The 21,736-nt window shown below is 36.7% G+C and overlaps 1 protein-coding gene across 4 annotated transcripts in view; it reads left to right on the top strand.

Annotated features, from left to right (window-relative positions):
- Window positions 1-21,736, top strand: part of SPAST (spastin) — a 35,955-nt gene that overhangs the window by 2,913 nt on the left and 11,306 nt on the right. Inside the window, exons 2-10 of one of the 4 annotated variants that reach the window (XM_062490273.1) lie at window positions 1,540-1,623; window positions 2,886-2,969; window positions 8,371-8,466; window positions 14,414-14,598; window positions 15,619-15,752; window positions 16,050-16,143; window positions 19,470-19,544; window positions 20,786-20,857; window positions 21,376-21,451. In XM_062490273.1, coding sequence (XP_062346257.1) covers window positions 1,540-1,623; window positions 2,886-2,969; window positions 8,371-8,466; window positions 14,414-14,598; window positions 15,619-15,752; window positions 16,050-16,143; window positions 19,470-19,544; window positions 20,786-20,857; window positions 21,376-21,451 — 900 coding nt within the window. Of the gene's footprint in view, window positions 1-1,536; window positions 1,624-2,885; window positions 2,970-8,370; window positions 8,467-14,413; window positions 14,599-15,618; window positions 15,753-16,049; window positions 16,144-19,469; window positions 19,545-20,785; window positions 20,858-21,375; window positions 21,452-21,736 lie in introns of all 4 variants that reach the window. The other 3 variants (XM_062490272.1, XM_062490275.1, XM_062490274.1) reach the window with 3 other exon arrangements.

Here is a 21,736-nt window from a genome sequence, read left to right as displayed (position 1 = left end):
TCAGAGGTGGCTGGAATAATCTCAAACCAGATTTTTATTTAGCTATAATCAGTATTAGATTTGATTTACACTGCAGTTGAAGCTGTTCCTGTGGGTGGTTGGCAGAAGAAGCTTAAAGAAAAAGTCTAAAGAGAGGATTGAAGTCACACCCCTTGGGTGATTTAATTTATCTAGATTTGTCGTTGACAGTCAGGATATATGAGGCTGGTGAAGAAAGGGCAACAAGGAAATGATTCCCAAGGTGTGTGGTGTTCATGACTATAGGCAGGTGCTCTGTGGTGTGTGGTGGTAAGAAGAGCAAAGCATGAGATTACCTGCACAGGAGAACTTGCCAAATCTTACTATTAGGAGATTTTTTTTTTAATCTGAAGAGCAGCAAGGGATGACCCTGAAGAGAATTCTAGAAATGTGCTTAAATATTTTTTCTAACGCTGAAATTTGTTAGAAAGTAGGTTTGGGACTGAAGTTAGTAAAAGATTTGAATTATAGAAGCACACAACCACTAGTAACTGTCACTTAGGAATAGTTTTGTGAAACATTATGTCATCTGAAACTAGGGTAATTATATCTGAAGGTTCATTGTAGGCATTTTCATTTTTTTCTACCACTGCTAGCTTGTTAATACTGATCAGGTTTTAAGTTCTAATACCTAATCTGTTATATTCCTTTGTGGAGATGCATGCTTAGTGTGATATAATTATGTTGAAAAAGTATTTTTCCATATGCAGGCAAATATATTTTTAATGCAGAGTATTTATGGAAAGGGAGCAATGTGAAGTAGATATTAATAGGACTTAAGTGGTTGACTTGCAGTCATGGTATCACATTGCTTAGGGCAGGCATTGGCATTTTCATGGTTGTGTTTGCTGTAAAATCCATTCAGGATGTGGTTGGTACAGGGGTGTGCTCTAACTCTACTGGTGCTTCACTTGAAAGTTGGCACACACCTGTAGTACAGCAGTTTCATAATAGCATAAACAAAGAGATACCCTCATTACAAATGAGCTGCACTGTACAAAAATTAACCAGAGAAGTGTCTCTCATCTCTCTCATGTAGTGTCTTAGACTTGTTGGTTTTCTTCTTGAGTTTCTGTGCTTTACGTGTTACTTTGGCTATTATTAGTGTTATTATTGGCTATCACTGAAGATTAAGAGGCACATCTCTAGCTGATGTTCCAGAAGTAGAAACTGTTAATTTCACCATTTCTGTTAGGAGTGAATATGTGTGGGTGAGCTTTTTTTCTTTCTTTTTTTGGTCAGGGGGAGGGGGGATTTATTTCTTTAAAGGCAGATGAATTATTCTTAAAACAGGCTAAAGTGATTTGAGTCTGGTGTAGTACCTGTTTTTAATAGAGAAGCTGATTTGGTGTTTAAATAGATATGAAGTTGACAGTGTCCCTTTAAGACTTTATTTAAATCACAGGATTTTGTTCAAATATCTCTTCCTCTCTCTTACTTGTTTTATGCAGCATTACATAGAACCATTCCTAAGCTTTAATTCGTTCAAGAAAATAATGGGCTCACTTCCTTTTTAAGCAGGACAAAAGGAACAAGCTGTTGAATGGTATAAGAAAGGAATTGAAGAACTGGAAAAAGGAATAGCTGTCTTAGTAATTGGTCAAGGTAAGCCAGTTTTGAGTTTTGTGGAACTGATTTTGGTTTATGGCTTCTTTGAAGTGAGAAATCAGTATTACTAAACATACTAGGGGCTTGTAGCAACCTGCTGTGTGAATTACTTCATAAGGATTTTTCTTATTCCTGTTTTAGCTGTAGGTGAGCATTGGTCCATTTCTCTGTTCCACCTTAATATTCTGGTCTATATCACATGCAAATCTTGCTCCAAATATTTTCGGACTCTGCAAAATCATAAGAAGTTCATGAACATTGTGAAGTAAAACACATGATTTCTTATATAACGGGAGTGCCAAAACACCAAGCTTTGATTTGATTTGCTGAAGTTGACAGTTCATGTTCTCACTTATGCAGAATTTTATATTCCCTTCAGTATAATGTAAAAAGAAACTCCCCCAATTTGGAATGACCTGACATTGTGTTTCTGAATAACTTAGGCCAAAATAACTGAATGTTTCCAACAAGGGAAGAAAGCCATCTCTCTATGTGGAAACATTTTAACCTTTAGAGTAGAAGCAGGTATGTACCATAGAAATACAGGTGTGGTGAAGGACCTGCTGAGAATTTCTGTCCTCAAAATAATATTATAATTATAATAAAAGCAAACCAAATCACCTACCCCAAATCTAAACCTCTACGTGTTTTTGCAGACTTGCATTTTGTTCCTTAGCTGTGTTTAGAAGTATATGGTGATCTTACTTAGGGGGCAGTACCAGTGGCATTTGATAGAACCTGTATTAATTGCCCAGTTTTAAAAAAAAGCTTGACTTGAACAGACAGTATTTTTAGGACATGGTGGTGTTAATGTCTGATTCTATATGTTTTGAAATGTAAAGGGACACAGTCAACTAATTGAAATCTGTTAATTTTGCCAAAATGAATTCTTTCAAATTGTACTTGCCTCTCAGTCACTTTTCAAGCTTTTAAAAAAATGTTTTTAGATTTGTTTTTTTGTTCAGAGAAATGCAGAGACAAGGGGCATATTAGGTCAGTGTGAAATGTTAGGCAATATGCAAAGCAGTGTTTGGGTTCCCATCACTCTATAAGCTCTATTTTATAGTGTCAACTAACATAAAAATTCTTGATTATTTAGGAAGCTTTAGAGTTTTTTTTCATTAGTTTTGTAATGAAGCTCCATAGTGGAGGGGATAGATAAGGGGTGGGAGGAGGAGGAGGGAAGGCTGAGTATCAGTATTTTGGCACTTAAAGTTAATTTACCGAATTGTGTTTTAACACGGATTTTTCTTTGTAAGGTGATCAGTGTGAACGGGCTCGACGTCTCCAGTCTAAAATGATGACAAATTTGGCAATGGCCAAGGATCGGTTGCAGCTTTTAGGTACCAGTTACCATTCATGACTTTGGAAAGTTTGTAATTATTTGCACAACTTCATTTAATGCATTCCTCTAAAATATTACTTTGATTTTTAAAGTGAAGGAGTCATTATCTTTGTAGGTCTCTTTAGTTTAATTTTTAGTTGAGAGTAAGTGCTGTTGATGGAATTTCATTACACACTTTCAAGTGTAAAAGTAACTGAGAAGTCTTTATATCATAGCACACTTGACTCATAAAATGAGGATGTCTTGATTAATTCCTGATGGAGTCTGTTCAGGACTTTTAGTGCTGTAGTGAAATTTATGATATATTGCTGATCACGAGTGCCAAGTGTGCTTCCTGTAAGTGTAACTACTTCATATTCTGTTGATTTTGCTATCACTTGTGTTAACAATTTTCCTTATTATTGGTAAATAATAATAGTGATGATGATAATAATTTTTTAGTGTCATGTAGACCATAAGGTTGTGAAATTCTAATTTTCTTGATTCTTTTCTAGTAGAATTCTATTTTAAAATTAGACGGTCACTTTTTTCAGAAGCATAGTGTTGTATAGCTTTAGCTTTATTAAAATTAAGTGTTGTATTTAAGGTCTTAACAGAGAAAAGATCGTCCCATTAAACAACAGACCCATGGTTCTGTGTAGTGCATCCTCTAAATTTAAAACTTTGAAAATGCTTGCAGTTCAGTCAAATTAAAATAAGGATATTTTTTTAAATTGCTCTTTAAGGGTACATGAACCAATGTACTTGATTTAAACTTGCATATCACAGCTGTGATCTTACCCTCTGTTGTGTGGACTTCCACTAACTCATTCTTCTAGGAGCATATAGAGCAGACAGGAAAACTTGTGCTCTTTTCTCTTCTTACACTCTGTAGTTCTGTGGTCCTAACTCATGGTTGACAGGGAAGTTGTGACAACCCCGAGGAAGTGAGCCCCTTTTGTTTCCCTTGAGCTCCTAATGTCTTTAGTATTTTTTGAAACAAATTGAAGGGGACAGGAAGTGAAATAGGCATCTGTCTTCTGTGCTTTGATGGGGTGTTTCTTGCTACAGTTTTACTATATGGAGAAAAGATGTGTTCCACTTAGTAGGGTTACAAGCTGACTTCTAGAGGCAATGTGAACTAGGGAACAATAGAGTGAAAGTGATTACATGCTAACAATTTTTGATAAGGTATGGCTTGTTGCACACATGCTAATGGCAAGTAACTAGAATTTTTCTAGAAAAAAAATTGCTGTTCCTCAAAGCTTGAAGTAACAGTGTTTGTGTTTTGTGAGTAGTGCTTCATCCTTGCTTGTATTACTTTAGTAGCACTTGCAGTGTTGCCAAGTTGTTTACTTGCTGTGGTCTGACAGAAAAGAAAAGGGTAAAATTCACAAAAAAACATTAAGCATATTCATCTCTACTACCAGAATGTGTGATCACATGCTATTTGTTTGCTTCATTCAGAGTGCAGATTGAAAGGTAAACAGATAGAATAGTGTCTATTATGTTAGTCAATGTAAAATAATGTTTTACTTTATTTTTAAATTATCAATTTAGTACTTTTTTCTGCCTAGGTTCTTGTTAGTTTTTACTGAGGATGTACTTCAGTGTACCTAAATGTGAACTTTGGATATAAAAGGAGCAAGAAGTCACATGCCCTTTAGGAAGACAAAAGATGTGGTTTAGACAGATATTTCAATGGCTTTAAATTCCTACAAATTTGATCATTAGGGTTCTATTTCAGTATTACTTTTATGCCATCTAAGTAGTGACAGCATCTTTTTTTATTATTTTTGTCTGTCATTTTACATGGATTTTGTAGAAATTTAAGGTAATCTGGGGTTGAATTCCATTCTAAACACACTTTTAGCCTGTTACTTATAGTAACAGATACTTGGAAATTTTTGAGTGGTGTAAAGATCCTTTTGTAGTTGAATTAAGCGTGAGGCTCTTGAAGCTATTACAGTTTAATGAAATTATTTTTCTTATTAATTGAACTCATAAGAGTGTTGCCTGCTAGCTTTGTGGAATTTCTCCCTTTTTAAGTCAGAATAGGCAAGTCCAAACCAGACAGCAATACCAAATATTTCATCCTGCTTGCTAGACAGAGATGTGATTGCAGACTGCCTAACTCAAATGCCATCCAGTCAAACAAGTCACACTGGTAGTACAGATAGTGAAAATTAAATCATGCTGAATGACAGCTGTCCCTTGAAAGTTCTCAATGTTGATTTTTTTGTTGTTGTTTTATTTTTTAAAATATTGGTACATCAGTGTAAGTTTAAGTTGCATGACCCCACTGCTGGGGGTGTTGGACTCCACTGGTGAGTGTGATGTCTGATCACACCCCTGTGTTACCCCTGTGTCACCACTGTGTCATCACACCACTGATGCCTTTTAATGTTGGATGGAAGAGGATGGAGCTGCCCACTGTGGATGATGGGTTTTCTACTTAGAGCCCTGTTTTCATCCTGAGTCCAAGTTATGTATCTTACTCTGTTGTACAGAGCACAGTCTGAAAGCTGGAGTGACTGCTGATGTGGTTCAGGTCACCTCAAGGGGACTTGATCACCCAGGCATTGACAATATGGAGTTGTGCTGGCTGCCAGGGGACTTGAAAGTTCTTCCATTTGATTTGGTGGTGGCCTCCCGTTTTTGACATGGTTTAGGGTATGTTAGTTGTGTGGTTAGACCTTGCCTTGATGGTCTTCACACACCTGGCCTCTCCTGGATGACTGATCACCCATGTTAGAGTCATTGAATTTGATGTATTTAGAATGACAGGCACGCGGGTGTTTTTTTTTTACAGTCAATACACTTGGCAGCTTGTTCCAAAGGATAGATGGTCATTGCAACACTATTCAGTTCTAATGCTATTTATGTGTTTTACTAGTCTGTGCTCTCTCATTTCAGAGAGGCTTTCTGTAGGGGCATAGATTTCTGTCACAAGTGCCTTCCTGTGTATTTAGTGTAGCTTTAGTGTTTTGGTTGAAGGGTGTATGTGACACATAATTCAAGTATCTGTCTTCAGTATCCTCTTTGGAGGGTCTTAATATTCCTCTATTCTACCTGTATAGATACTGTCTTTAATGGACACCTTTTGGAATATTTCACTTTCTTGGAGAAGATGGTACTTTTTTGGTTCAGGCTTACATTGCAGGGTAGCATTTTTTAGTAGAAATTAGTTTCCTTGAACTCAAGCTTTAGTGTTGCCTAAATAAGACAGTGGGTGCAGTGCTGTTTGTTTGGTAGGTTTATGTCAGCATTGTATCATCAAGGTGAAATAATGAATAAGAATCTGTAAACTTTCTGTCAGTATCTGGAAAAATAGGGAGAAAGCATTTAAGTGGAAGATGATGGTATCCTATAATTCCCTGGAATAATATTTAAAAGCTCAGTGTAATTTATTTTTGATATTCCAGAGGATCCTACAGCTATACTGTCCCTAAAGAAAGATTATATATTTGCTTCTTGAAATTTTATGTGCAGTACTAAAATGACATGTTAATAAGCAATGTGATGAGAGGACTGTTAATTGAAACTGGACTGTGATTAGATTCTGTTAGATTATGTTTTTGCTTTTTTCTTTGGTAGGAGCACTGGAGTTCCTGAATATGTGGAACTGGCTAAGCATTGATAATTGTAGAACCCCAGTGTCAAATTGTAGTGTTGAAACAAATAGCATTTCCTGAATTCCTGCACAGGCTAATTGAAAGTCTTCTTTGTTATGCTCAGAAACGTTCTTCAAAACTCAGCTGGTTATCTAATATCTTAAAAATCTATTAATACTAATTTTCTTTCCTAAGCTTTCTGTATGTTCTTTCCATTTGGGTTGCATGCACTGGGCAGGGAATAGATGATTCTGCTGCCTCCTTTGGTAGTGGTGTGTCAACTAAAGTAGTACACTCTCTGCAGTCAGTAATACTAAAAGAGCTACTTACCCTTCTGGAGAGGAAAGCTCAAGAGGGTAACTTCTGGGCTGTTCTTGTATGACTGACATTTTTTTGTTTGACTCTTCAAAGCTTTCAATTTAAAATGAGGTAAACTTTGTGTACATGTACTAATCTTGACCTTCAGCTTTTCATATTTACCTGTGACTACCAAGTTTTCATTCTAAACCACATCTTGTCCAACATAAATGTTATTAAGCCATCACTTTAACTATGAAGTGTAGAGATACTATTCAGGAAAGCTAAGCAGTGAGTGATCAGGAGCAGGAAGAAGAAGAAAGGAATGAAGCAGAAAGATTAGAGAAAGATCTGTAACAGGTAAAAAAGTCTAAGGAAGGAAGTGCTCATGCATGTTGGTTGTACCATCTGCAGGCTCTGGATGGCACTTCTTCCTCCAGGCAGGTTATTTATGATCTTTACTGTGTACTTTTTCAGTAGAATTTGTCTGCTTTTGCACTCAATATATACTTTCATATTACCAGAGGACATCCCCTTTCTTGCAGCTTCTTGGTAGTGTTACCTCTTGCGGGGGAGAGCAGAAGAGGTATAAAAAAAAGGCAGGGAATGAGAGAGCTTGACAGAGTATGCCTTGCATCCTCACAGACTGTGGTTGGTTTTTAAAACAAGAGGGATGTGTGTGAAATAAAGGTGGGAGAGGCAGTAAAGGGTCCCAAAAGTATGGCCTAGAGGTCTTTAACTGCAGTGGGAAAAGCGGAAGTGGTAGCTGGGCTGCAGAGAACAAGTAGTCCTTAACTTTTCTTTTGTGTTTGCAGCCTTACACCTCTTTGACTTCTGGTTTGGCTGGTTTTCATTACTTCTCAGAGTTAATTTCTTTCTCCTTAATCTTTAGCTTTATAAATATTGTATTCAGGTATTTCTGAAGTTAATCTTCCTAAAGAATGCGATTTGCATGGCAACTTCGAGTTAATTTCAAGGCAATTAAATACCTAAATAGAGACTCAAAAGAAATCACTGTAATGTATATGTGGTGTTCTGCTTGAAGTTTGAAGGTTTCTGTAAAATGTGAACTGGCAGTTGCTACTTAAGTGGAACATGTATTATGTAGAGAAGTGAGGACTCCTTGCACCTGGTCAAAAGTAACACCTTGAGGAGAACTTTCAGAAATGTGTTATCAACATAAATATTCATTAAATTAAGTTGGGTTAGTCCTGAACATTGCTTTTGAGAAGTAACTGCAATCATTAGATTTGGAAAGATTGTTGTAATTAACTCAGCCATAAAGGGTGAGTTTTAAAGCTGTTTTCAGTCATGCTCATACTAACAGAATTTTCTTACACATTTGCTGAATATGTAGAATAGATAGAAATACTCCTTTTATCTTTAACTATAACAAAGCCAAACTTGACATTTCTGTGTTCAACATACATAAATTTTCTTGGTTCATTTTTGGTTTTTGTTTGTTTATTTTGTCCTTTTTCCTCCCTCCCCCTCTGTTCTACTATGTAGAGAAGCTGCAGGCAGTTTTGCAAATTTCCAAGCCGCAAATGGAGGTCTATAATGACAGTACTAACCTGGCATGCCGCAATGGACATCTCCAGTCAGGTGGGTTTGGTTTTACCAGCACCTATTGAGGGGATGTCTCTCAGTTCCTGGTCTATTACAAGGCAAAATAATGCAATGCTGTATTCTGGCCCCACTAGCTTTAAAATAAAATAATTTATATTTCTGTTTTTAAAGGCATTGTATAAAATACATTCCATCCTTTTCCATGGCTTTGGCAACACTGTTTTAGTTCGTAGTATTCGGTTTTCTCTTACAATGACTGTCATAGAATTCAAATCTATTTACTAAGGCAACATTTGAGAAAATATTTCTCATGTAGCATTCTTCAAGGAATTACATTAAACCTGTTTTAGAAAGTGTTAGTGTCGGATATATAGGTTATATTGTTAATGTTGTGCCTACATTAATTAGCTCTTCCTTTATGATACTGTGAATATTTATCAAGCAACTTTAAATTTCAGGGGGTTTTTACATCAATAAAGTGATATGCAATTGAAATGAGGGGGGAATGGCAGCAGCTCTTGCATTTTGTTAAAGAATGTTGTTTTAATCTTTTCCTGGAAGATTGAACCAAACTTGCTAAAATAGCAGAAATAAACTTTTTTGTCCCTAAACAGGGTGTAAAGCTGTGGAAGTCCAAGGATTACCCAAAGTACTGAACGTTTGCAGCTGTGGGATCCTTGATACAGTACCATAAAAGTCAGGCTATTAACAGGCATCTGGACTTGTTAAATGGCTGGTGGCTGTGCTCTTGTGCTTGCTTTATCTCTTTTTGGGATGTGGGCTGAGAGAGTGTTTTTTGTAAGAACTTATTACTAATACTTTTTTTTCTTAAAAGCAGTGTAAAAAGGTGGTTATGCTTCAATCTGCTAATCATCTTGCTGTTGTTCTTCCTTTATACCTGTAAAATAGTATTTTCATATGGACATCTCTAATAATTTAAAAGTGTAAAGTAGATGACAGAATTTCTTCCAAAACTACAAAATCAGTTTGCAGGCTACTTCAGATCAGAGCTGTTGTCTCTACCTGAGAAGGTAGAGGTACTTCAGAGGTATTGAGCCACAGGGCTCTGGCATAAGCTTAGTTTTCTGTCTGTGGAAAGTATTACCTGCCCTGTTGCCTAATCAGGTTGGGCTTTTTAAAAGTTCTGGATTTTTATGAAGTATGAAACATGGTCATTCTTAGTTTTAATGTAAACAGTCTTTTTTCCCATTTTCTATAAAGTTACATTGCTTTCTTTTATTTGCCTCTAAAGGCAAAGTCTTTACAGATGTTTTTGCTTCATAATTTTGTGTAAGATTTTCTCACAGCCAGGTTGCACATTTTTTATACTTCCAAAGTGTTACTGACTTGAGATTCTTTGTTCTCTCAAGATACTCTTTGTGTCAGCCTTCCTGACCAGTTTACTTGATCAGACACAAATGACTGCCGATCTCTTCAGCATTTGTGGTTTCCAAATTTACATGAATAGCTAGAGATTTTTCTTGAAAGTTTATCTTCAAGCTATAGACTGAAGTTTTCAAGACTCATAGCAGTAATATCATCTGCCCTTCAGTTGCAGAGGGCTACACAGTAACTTATCTAAAGAGCAATAACAACTAGCCTTGACCCAGACCTTTACTTGGAAATAATATTAATTTAATATTCATCTATCTTCTTCTCATAGCAGTCTTAAATTAGAAAGAGGTAAAACAATTTAAATATATTTTCACCCCTCAAATGTGCTTGTTTTCCTTTGCATTGTGTTCTTTTATTTTTATTTTTTTTAATAACCTAGGGAAGGAGATTATACCAGTCTTGCCAAAGGCAGAGTTTAAGTTTCATGAACTCATTTACTAGTCATGCAATACTTAGAGTATTAAGTAATTACAGTGTATACCATTTCACATGTAAATCTCAGCCTGATGGATCACCAGAGAAAGTATTACATTTCTATTACCTCAACATGAATACTGTGCAGGTAGCTAGTATTTTATCTCAGTTTTCACATGGAAGGAGTTGCTGGCCTGTCTTTAATAGAAGACATACACTGAAAATGTTTGTCATGGTGCAAAAGTTCTATTTTTAATATTGAAGTTTTCAAAGGAGTTCCCAAAGTAGAAGAACTAGTAGCAGTAAGATTGTTTTAATAGCATAATTTGACAAAAGCAGATCTTTGATGTGTCTGTCAGTTCAGAAAGGAGAACAGCTGCAATTCCTGGCTTGTGTAGCTGTGCTACCATTGAAAATATGCAGCCTTTCCTCCTTAGCTGCTGGAGTTTTCTGTTGAGTAGTTTTTATTACTTGGCTCTACCTATGTGAAACGTCTGAACTGAATTTTTGAAGAATTGCAATTTCAGGGGCTATTGTGAATGCTGATTCTGAATAATGATCAGTGTTGTAATTGCTGCAAGTTTAAAGCAGCAATTTAAAGGTTTTTGGGTTTGTTGTTTTGTTTTTTTAATGAAACTGCATACATAAAGTTACAGATAATTTTGGACTGGTGGATTTTTCTTCCAACTTGGTGTCCACAGACCATGTACAGTGACTTGTTTTAGTCCCTTTATATTACTTATCAATAGACAGATGTAGGGGATTTCTGAGGAGTATTCCCTGATAATTTTTAAGATGTCACAACTAAAGGCTGGAAATTGTTCTGCAGTACTGGAATTGCTGCTATTAATTTGAATTGAAACTTTCTTTGGGATGCTTAAGAAGTTATAGACTAGTAGAAGCTTCTTTATTGATATGTGCTTTAATCTGGTTTAAATACAGAAAAGAAAATATAATGAATTTGCTTTTTAGAAATATAAAGGATGTTGTTATATTAAATAAATGAGCTACAGCTGCATAATTCTGTTTTTGCATTTCCAGGTATTTAATAAAATCAAGCTTCTCTTAGATGTGTTCAAACACATTTGTTTATCTTTAAGACCAGTTTAATATAATAAGTATCCGTATAATAGAATAACTTTTAATATTTCTCTCTGTAAGGGAGTCTAAAATTGGGTACCTGTGTCTGCAGCTTATCACAATTAAACAAACAGAAAGCCCCAGACAAAATTTTGCTACCTGCTTGTTTGTAATTTATGTTGTGTGTGTATTTGGATGGCAGATGAAAATTGCAGGGCTGTTATAGGACCAGACAGCTATTATGTCTGTGTAATCCAGTGGTGTTAGCCTGGAGCTATGAAGTAAATTATTCTGTCCAGAATTAGAGAGTAAAATCAAACTGATTAAGCATCTATTACTATCCTATAAGTGTACATGAAGTAGGCAGTTGAACTGTCCAGTGCTTCAGATACACTTGAGAAAATTCCATGGTGTCTCTTTGTGATGAGAACATGTTTTGTTTTAGGTACTTCCTTATTGTTTTAAACAGAACAATGAAACATTTGGCAAAAGGCTGCTGGAGATATTATGAAGGCATTAAAGTTATTTGCTATCTATTTCCAGTCTTTCAGTAGATAAAAAATAAAAATGGGTAAGAAATGTGTTTGGGGGGGTTTTGCGTTTGTTACGGCAATGTATGTATCTTGCATAATGGAACAGTAGGAGCTGTCTCGCATATGATGTTCACTTGAATAACTTCATGCTTTAGAAACACATAAACTTTAGGTAAATTGTAATTCTGAACAATTTTATAACATTTTTGTTGTTTCAATGCAAATTTGCATATAAAATGAAGCTTCCCTCTGGAACTGACATTCAGCAAACAACTTTTTGTTTTACATTCAGGAGCCTGTTCATTAGTGCTTCTTTATAGCTTCTTTATGTGCTACCCATCAGGACTGACAACAAAACATGTAACCTTACCAGTCCTGAGTCCTGGAGGAGTTAGAGTAAATCATAATTTGTATTAATTGTCTCTTGTCTCTTTTCCCTTCTTTCTTCCCTTCTGTTTCCAGCTTCCTGAAATACTCCTTACCTGTGCAGTTTTATGACCCTCAAAATTGCAGTATCTGTGTATTGTTCTCAGCTTGTGGGGGTAATTCTGAGAGAATGAGATAACTGAGCAGCATGTTAGGGTGAAGGACATGGAGAAAAACTGTTTTAGATTTTTGAAGCATTCTGATGTTGATGTCAAGCAAGCTGTACAAATGTGGGTGAGGCAGGCTAAAAAAATCCCAGCCAAGCTGAGTGCCACCTTTTGATTAAATTGCACTACTCAAAGTGCTGAGTAGCTAGATGTGTTAAGAGAATCATATATTGTTTTTTGAACTTGAAAGTTACTAGGTATGTCTAATTTTAAAAGGGTTTGTGACTTCAAAATTCCTGTGCATGAATGACTAAGTATCCAGCTCTGGAGCTCTGTTTTAGTCAGTAGCCAGTTTTGGTGGTTTTTCTTGTTTTGTTTTTGGTTTGTTCATTTGATTTTTAAGAAGAAACATGTTACAGCTAAATATACTTAATTATATTCTTCAAGTTGCCTTGTTTCTTGCATATTGATACATCTGCATTGTTTATTGTGACTCCTGCAGAGTTTATGTAACTCTAAAAAGGGCTAGATTTGTGACTGAAGAAGGGCTTTAGAAACCTTTTCACTGAATTGCTAAGGATACCTGCAGGGTGTGTAGATATTTGGTCCTGGTAGTATGTTTAAGGAGGCTGAGAACATAGAAGTAATTAAATGAGCCTTCCATGGTACTGTTTGACTGAAGTATTCTTTGAGATTTTTAAACATGGAGTTTAAAATTATGAGGCTTTTTACTTAAAGTTATTTTTCATTGAGCTGCAATGTTATAAGATAAGAATACTTCACAGAGTCACTAATTTCCTTAAAAATCAGAGTTTTTTTGGTCTGTTCCTTAAGACCAGCAGGTCAAACTGAGTTGCAAGTTTCTTCAGTCCTAGTGAAGGCATGTGTAGCTGAAGTCTGTTTTGAGCTTCCTTGCCTGTGATGCCCTATTTCTCTTACCTAATCAACAGACTCCTTAATCCTTTTAAAAGGATAAAAAATAAGATGGTGTTTATTGTTTCCATCACAGACAACAGTATTGTACTAGACAGTTTCCAGTAGTGTAGTCCCACCACAAAAATATACCCTAATCTAAAGCTGTGCTCTAATCATTAACCAGCCTGACCAACCTGCCTGTTTGCTGTATCACCTTCTTATCTCTTAATCTCCGATTTGATATTTTTTACTTGCCATTTCTGTGCCAAAGAGCTTTATTTTATAGTGTATCTCATACGGAGAATGTAGACATCCAGTGCTGTTTTGTTTACTCTGGATCAAAATGGCTTTTTGTAGTTTGATGAACTGTGGCCAATAGTTCAGGTTTATCTGTCACCTAATTTGAGATGTTTCAGCTTCATCATAAAGGTGCATAAGCAGTATGAATGGAATGTCTGGTGATATTTTAATATATTTAAAAACTTAATTTTTAATGTAGGAAGATAAGCTGCTTCAGGGTTGTCCATTCAGAATTTACTTACACCTCAAGATTCCTAAAGTGAAAGCAAATTGAAAGAAAAAAACGCCTGACAGTCACTTGCAAATATAATTCCTACTATAATTTTTCCGGATAAAATGCATTGGTGAAGCTTCTGTGTGGAAAATACTAGATAATGTTAGGTGGCATCCAGTTAACTAGCCTGCTAACATCACTTGAAGAATCAATACCCTGAATGTAAAGGCTTGAAATTTGGGAGTCATTGTAATGATTATTTTTAAGAGTTCTTGAGAAAGAAGACAGCAGAACACAAGCCAAAAGACTTTGCATCATAAGGAATAGATTGTGTTATTCCCTTGATAACAGGACTAAGTTACCTCTGGCTTTTTTAGGATGGCTAGCTAGGGTTCATTTTGAGAGCTCCTAAAAATTAGAATTTTAACTGTAGCTGAAAGCAGCAGTCAATATCCCCTTAAAAACATTAAACTCTTTAGAAATGTACCTTATATATATATAATGTGGTATTATATGTTTCAACAATTCTGTCTACTAGTTGCAGTTTGGTAAAAGTATGACTGCTGAAAATGTTCTTATGACACCGGTTTTCTTTATAGAAAGTGGAGCAGTTCCAAAAAAGAAGGACCCCTTAACACACACGAGTAATTCCCTTCCTCGTTCAAAGACTGTTGCAAAAACTGGATCCACAGGCCTTTCAGGTCACCACAGAACGCCCAGCTACAGTGGGGTATCATCATCTGTGTCTAGACCAGCACCTAACCCTACACCTTCAGCTCACAAGGTATAGTGAGGATAAATATGGGAGTAAACACTTGAATAATCAAGTGTAAATTCCAGAAGAAGCTTTGGATTTAATGCCTTGATTGCAGTATTGTAGCAGCAGAGAGGTTTTTTTTAAAAAAACTGAAACACCCAATTTTTAGCTAGGCCTTTTGAGATATTCTGCAAAGTGGATTTTAGAAATTGGATGGCATCAGGTGGGATTCATGGGCAAAAAGATTTTAAGTATAATCACAGTAATAAATACTACTTGTTTTTAAATTTGCATGGGAAGCTCAGTGAAAGTTACGTAGAAGAAAAAATAATGTTACTTCTAGTATGTAATAGATGGAGGGAAAAACCTCTTACTCCAGAGCTACAAGATTTTTTCCCCTACATGTTCTTCTCTTCTGAAGCTTGTATGCATGCGAGTGTTTTGCACGCGGGTTGCAAACCCGTGTTTTGCAACCACATTGAAAAGCAAATTATGATTAGGCTGGGACTGAAACAGAGAAGTAAGTCCTATAGTAAGAATACAGAAAATACAGCATTTCTGTTGACCCATCTTTTTCCCTTCCATCTTATTACCCAGTAAAGTAGAATAAAAAGCAGAATGGGCTGAACATAACTGTTCTGTTAAAACATTATTGATGCTATAATATAATATGAAGACTTTTCAGTGGCTTGCTACCAAGTATGACAGCAGTAGGAATTATTATAGGTATTGGGAACTTGAGGTGGTTTGTGATGCTTGTTTCCTGAGTATACTGGGGGAAAAACACTGTAGCTGAATAAATTAATTATCAAACAAAAAAACCTCAAACCAAAGACCCTTCACCACCGGGGCCTAAGATGTTCTACTTATGGCTGAATAATATGATAATATCATTTGTAGCAAAATACAGCATTAGAAGATTGGATATTTGTTTAACATAGTTTTACAGGAGCAAATTAGATGTAGATCTTATTTTGTTTAACATTACACTTTCAAAATATTAATCTGAAATTTTTGGTGGTTTTCTTTTTCTTCTCCCCTCTCCAGGCCGCTCCTAAAAATAGCAGAACAAATAAACCTTCTACTCCTACCACTGCTCCTCGGAAAAAGAAAGACACAAAGATATTTAGGAATGTAGATAGCAATCTCGCTAATCTTATATTAAATGAAGTTGTTGATAGGTAAGTAAGAAGAACAGTAAGCTTTTCAATCCAGTAAATCAGTTTTGCATTCAGTACAATCCTGGTCCATTTGGAATGAAATTGGTGCTTCTACTTTGTTGGGTTTTTTGATTAATTTTTGGATGTTTTTTTTAATTGCTACTTTGGCAAAAGGATGTCTTAAAATACTTAGCAACTTAGGTTGTGGATTTTTTCAAAAGGGTTTTGTATAAATAGTCAAATGTGTTAAATTAGTCAGCTGCAGCTGAAAAAGAGTATCTCATTGTTAGACTAATTAGTATTCCATTTCTTTGTTAGTGGGCCAGCTGTCAAGTTTGATGATATCGCAGGACAGGAGCTGGCTAAACAAGCTTTGCAAGAAATTGTTATCCTTCCTTCTCTTAGACCTGAGGTAAGCAGCTGGGTATTATTGTTATCAATCTGTGACAGGATCAAAGAAATGTACTGTGCCTCACACATGAAATTATGGTTCTTGAATCCTGTTTTTACTGATTATGATTGCTATGGGTAGCTGTGGGGTCCTAGCCATCTTGGAAAAGAATGTAGGATTTATGTGTTAAAATATTACCATGTGATTCCTTGTCTTCTGGTTAATCAGTGTTGCAGAAAGTGAGTGGAGCAAGAAAAAAAAGGAAACCCCAAAAAACCCAAGCCCAAATCAAATCAGCAAGCCGCAAACTCCTATAAAAACCAAACAAAAATCCACAACACCCCCACAATCCTATAAAACAAACAAACAATAAAAGCAAACAAACAAAATTTCTCACCATTTGTCAGGCTGACTGTTCCAGATTAGCTATAGCTGTGTGTCCAACCCTGTATGGCCATGTAAAGGAAAAGCCCACAACTGGAAGGGTGAAATGGGAGAGATTTGTATAGGTAAATTAGGTCATGACACTGTCTGATTGGAAAATGTTGTTGTTATTGTGGTCATCCTCCCTGTGGGGATGTTGGTTGCACACTGAATAGTTTGTTCACAGATGGAGAGGATGCAAAGAAGTGTACTGAACAAATAAATACACTGAGATATATAATATTTGAGGGCAGATTTCTTCTTTACTTGGCCGTATGGAAGTTGATAATTTAGGCTTTTATTTATCATAGATGGTACCTCAACTACTGTGACTGCCTAGATTCAGGCCTAGTCTACATACTACTGGAATTTTGAGTTACTTTTAAGAAAAAAAAATGAAATTGGTCATTTTCTGAAGCTGAACTTATTAAAAGTTGCAGTACTTTTGAGGAAATGGTGTACAGTGATTTCCTGCAGTGCTCTCATGAGACCCTACCTGGAGTGCTGTGTCCAGTTCTGGGGTCCCAGCACAGGGAGGGCATGGACCTGTTGGAGCAAGTCCCGAGGAAGAACACCTAGATGATCGGAGGGCTGGAGCACCTCTCCTGTAGGGAAAGGCTGAGAATCGGGGTTGTTAAGCTTGAAGAAGGGAGGGCTCCAGGCTGACTTTATTACATTATTTCAGTACCTGAAAGAGACTTAAAGCTGGTGAGGAACCGTTCACAAGGGCAGGTAGTGACAGAACAGGGGAAAATGGCTTCAAACTGAGAGTAGGTTTGATTTGGCTATTAGAAAGAAATTATTCACAATGAGGATGATGAGACACTAGAACAGGTTGCCCAGAGAAGTTGTGGATGCCCCATCCTGTAGTTTTCCAAAGCCAGATTGGAAGGGACCTTGAGCAGTGTGATCTAGTGGAAAATGTCCCTGCCCATGACAGGGAAGTTGGAAGCAGATGATCTTCAAAGTGCCTTCCAACCCAGCCCTACTTTATGATTCTGTGATTACTGAAGAAAAATTGCTGTTTGTACTTCTTGTTTGCTTGTGGGTCTCATTTGTTACATGGACAGATGACTGGAGCTGCTCTGTGGTTTTCCCCTTAATGCAGCTTCTGATTTTGAAGCAACATAGGGAAGAAACCCTAAACCTGGCATAGCATCACAGAAATAGGAGCTGTAAGGAGAACAAAGCTTTGGCAAGAAATGTGTGTGCTCAGATGTTGTTATGCAGAAGGAAGATGTCATTACAGCATCTCTGTTACTACAGTGCAATAGTGTGTCAAGTGTGTTGCTCAGTGACACCAGTACTGTGAGCTGGGCAGGAAGGACTTGGAGATGGGAGGCTTGGAGTAGCTTTTCCAATAATGTGGTATCTTCAATAAGGTTGTCTCATATTACTGTAGCTAGTAATGGGCCTGACCTTGATGTAGGTTGAAATTTAATAAGGACAGAGAATCCCATTAATTTTTAACCTTTCCTTGGAAATAGAGAGGGTTGGTTTTATTCCTTGTAAATGAACACACTAGACATGGGAACTACAGGGGGAATACTTAGTAAATTTACACCAGTTCAGTTTTAAAGAGTTCATATTCATTCACTCAAATTCATATTTAACAAGCCAGTGGTATTTTTGTAGGAGAGCAAAAGAGAGAGGAAAGATTGCAGGATAAGCAGGAAAGATTGGCTGCAACCATTTCAGTGGTAAGATGCTAATGAAATTATAGCAGTTAGTTCAGACCATGTTCAGTATAATTAGCCTGTTAACAAAAACTTGAAATGCTTTGTGTATCTCAGTAATAAATGTCAGTGCAGCTGAACTGTAGGTGATGATCAAGGTGAGGTGAGGAGGAATTACAGATTTAATCTGGGTTGTGTAAAAATGGTGGAATTCCCCAAGAATTATTTCAAACAAAAGAAGTCAGACAAAAAATGCACCTGGTGGTATGCAGCATGGAAAGCAGAAACACTGGAGTGTTCACTCAGTGAATAGCTGGGTAACTACTTTTAGGATTCAGAGTCAAGCACAAACAAAATGCTATGGATGATGAAATAATAGAGAAAACACGTGTTGGTCAGTCATGACAGAAATACAACACTGGTATGGAGCTATTTATTGTCATGGATCTTGTGGAAAGAAGTGCCTGCCAACAGTGCTGTTTACACATGGGATGTATATGAGATGCCCTCCTATTGCTTTTGCTTGTTTATTGAAATTACTGGAAGCTGGAAGGGAGGGGTGAGTGTGAGACCAAAAGAGAAACTCTGAAACTTTTGAGGGAAGGGGTAAAGACAAGGTGCAAGAGAAAAAAAGCAAGAATAATAACTAAAAGTTGTGTTCTGTGAGAATTTGTAGACTTGCTTGCTGTGATGCTACATATGGTGGGGGCAATTTTATAGAGTAGGAAAGATGAATCTAAAGATTGAAAAGAAAGAGAGTATATGACTGTCAGTAGCACAGAGAGAGTAGGTGGTTGTTAAGTAATATTTTAAGTCATTTCATTGAAAGCTTAAGTTTCATTTAATAAGGAAAGATGAAGGAGCTCTTCCATATGGTGTTAGTAAGAACAGTACTTTAGCTTTCCTACTGTACACCTGCATTACTCCCTTTTTAACTGGAATTGAATGCTTTAAACTTGATAGGCTAGTCTGTCTTGTGGAAAGTGTTTTAAACTGCTTTCACAGTGCATCCAGGCACAGAACAACTAGAACATCATTTAGCTGCTGTGTAGGAAACAATAGTGGTGTGCATTAGGTCAAGTTACTGACAGAGTGTAGTTCTCTCAAAGCCTGTACTGTTACGGCAGTCACTGCTGCTGTTACTATCAGTGCTAGCCAGTGTCCTCAGTCTTAAATCCTTCTCTTACAAAGGTAAAGCAGCATTTTATTCAGGTCTTTGAAAATAACTTGTGATTATGTCCTTTTCAGTTATTTACAGGTCTGAGAGCTCCTGCACGTGGTTTATTGCTTTTTGGCCCACCAGGAAATGGGAAGACAATGTTGGTGAGAAAATTACTTCATGCATGAGTTGCTGGGCTTAAAATGTAACCACAAGGGGTGGCTTTCAGTTTGGGGCTTGGACTAGTAAACTGTACATTCTTACAGAATATGTATTATGGTGTTGTTTTATATATAAAAATGCAAAATTGTTCTTAACCCTGGATTTTATGGAGGGAGTTGCTAAACTGTTTTCTCTTTAATTATTTCCTTTATGTCAATTAATATTTTACAACTTAAACCAGCAAGTCCAGGTCTCATTTTAAGAGAGAGCAAAAGGAAGTGGGTTAATTGTTTTGTACAGTGGTGATGAACGAGAAATTTTCTGCTCTCTAGTGAAGCATACTAGAAGTACGTTTTGGAAATGGGGAAGGAGCACAGTAGCAAATGAAGGGATTGTCTCACTGGCACACTGCTGTGCGAAGAGTATAAGGGCTGTGGAACTGCCTAGCCACAGCTTTTTTTCTCAGCATGATGTGCTAGATCCGGGGAACTGGAGCACCATGGCTGTGCATCAGGCAGGGAGCATCGAGTGTCCTGCTGCAGCTGAGCTGGGCACATCGTCCTGATCACATGGTGTGGCTGCAGCTCTACACTCTCTGCTGACACTGGAGCTGGATCAGCTCTGAAGCGCAGGAGTGGGAATGTAGAGCAGCTCATGTAGGCTCATCTGTTATGTTTGACATACTGGAATAGAATTGCTAATCATTAAAATTAGACTCTGTAAGCAGGGAATCATAATTTCTTGAAAATGGTGAAACTGATAAAGAACGGGGTAGTCTGAGCATTCCAACTGATTACTTGCCCTAGCTTTCCTCTGAAAATAGCTTTTGCATAGATAAAGGAGGGGAAAAAACACGGTAATTTTTTATTTCATTTGATCTGACTAATGCCTTAAACTGCTTCCCTAAATTAGTTAAAACTGGCTTAAATGTCTATTCAGGATAAATTGAAAGGAAATGGAGATTTTTATTCTTCTGAAAGCAAGTTGTAGTTGGCTGTGGAGCTAATGGGATTAGAGAAGTCTATGGGAGTCTGGAAATTTCTCTTTTGATTTGTCTGCATAGCCATTCTCATTTGTAAGTAGCCTGGACAGAAATTTTCTGTACCATGTACAAGGTGTTCCCTTTGAAGAAATAGGGGTTTTCAAAATTGTCTATCAGGACATGAGTGGTCACTACAGATGCAGAGAACTATCTTCAATATGGTTGTTTTTAAAAGCACTTTTGTTTATCCCCTTTTCCTAGGCCAAAGCAGTTGCTGCAGAATCAAATGCTACTTTCTTTAACATCAGCGCAGCGAGCCTGACTTCAAAATATGTAAGTACTGGCTGTAAATTATATTTGAAAACACCTGTGCTTTAATTGAGGCTTAGGAAGGCCAACAACTTCTGATGAATCCTTGGTGAACTGTTGCCTATAATGAACATAGTTTTTAAAAAGTGACTTGTGAAGTTAAAAAATTGTTTTGTGGTTGTGATAAATCAATGTCAGGTTTTTTCAGCTCAGCGGTGGCAGTAATACAGATGGGTGGCTGTGGTGCTTTTCATCTTTAAAAAGTGAATTAGTTGGGTCCTATCTCTCTTTCACTCTGGTAATTTAGACACCAAAATCTCTTGACAGTTAACTCAGTTGTGGTCATAAGAGAAGTTGTAGTGGTTTGTTTTTTTTTTTTAAGATCTAAACAATACCGTATGTGTGGAACCAGTGATAATCTGAATATGTATAAAAGAACTGAGTGTGGTTGGTTACCAGCAAGGTTTTCTGTAGGTCCTTCTGTTAGCTGTCTTGTAGTAAAAGTTTTAACCCCCTACAAAACCAGTTTATTGTTATTTTAGGTGGGTGAAGGAGAGAAACTGGTACGTGCTCTATTTGCAGTAGCCAGAGAACTTCAGCCTTCTATAATTTTTATTGGTAAGACCTTAGATATTAACTTTTATTTACTTTCTTAAATAATCTTACTTACCAAAGATTAGTAAGTAATTAACTGTTGGAATAGTTGGGTAAGCTTCTTTTGGGTAACTGTGCAGCTCAGGACAACTGTCTCAGGTATGACCTGCTGGCCAATCAGTAGTTCATATAAAGCATGTTTGATTACCATTATGTTATTTAGTTGTTGGTAATAGTGGGAAGAGGTGCTCTCAAAAAGAAAAATACTGTACTGCCTTCACAGAATAAGGCCATTAAACTTCAAACATA

The sequence above is a fragment of the Cinclus cinclus genome, chromosome 3 (genome assembly GCF_963662255.1).
Source record: "Cinclus cinclus chromosome 3, bCinCin1.1, whole genome shotgun sequence".
Lineage (NCBI taxonomy): Eukaryota > Metazoa > Chordata > Aves > Passeriformes > Cinclidae > Cinclus > Cinclus cinclus.
Note: the sequence above shows the minus strand (reverse complement) of the source record. Positions and strands in the feature narration are given on the sequence as shown.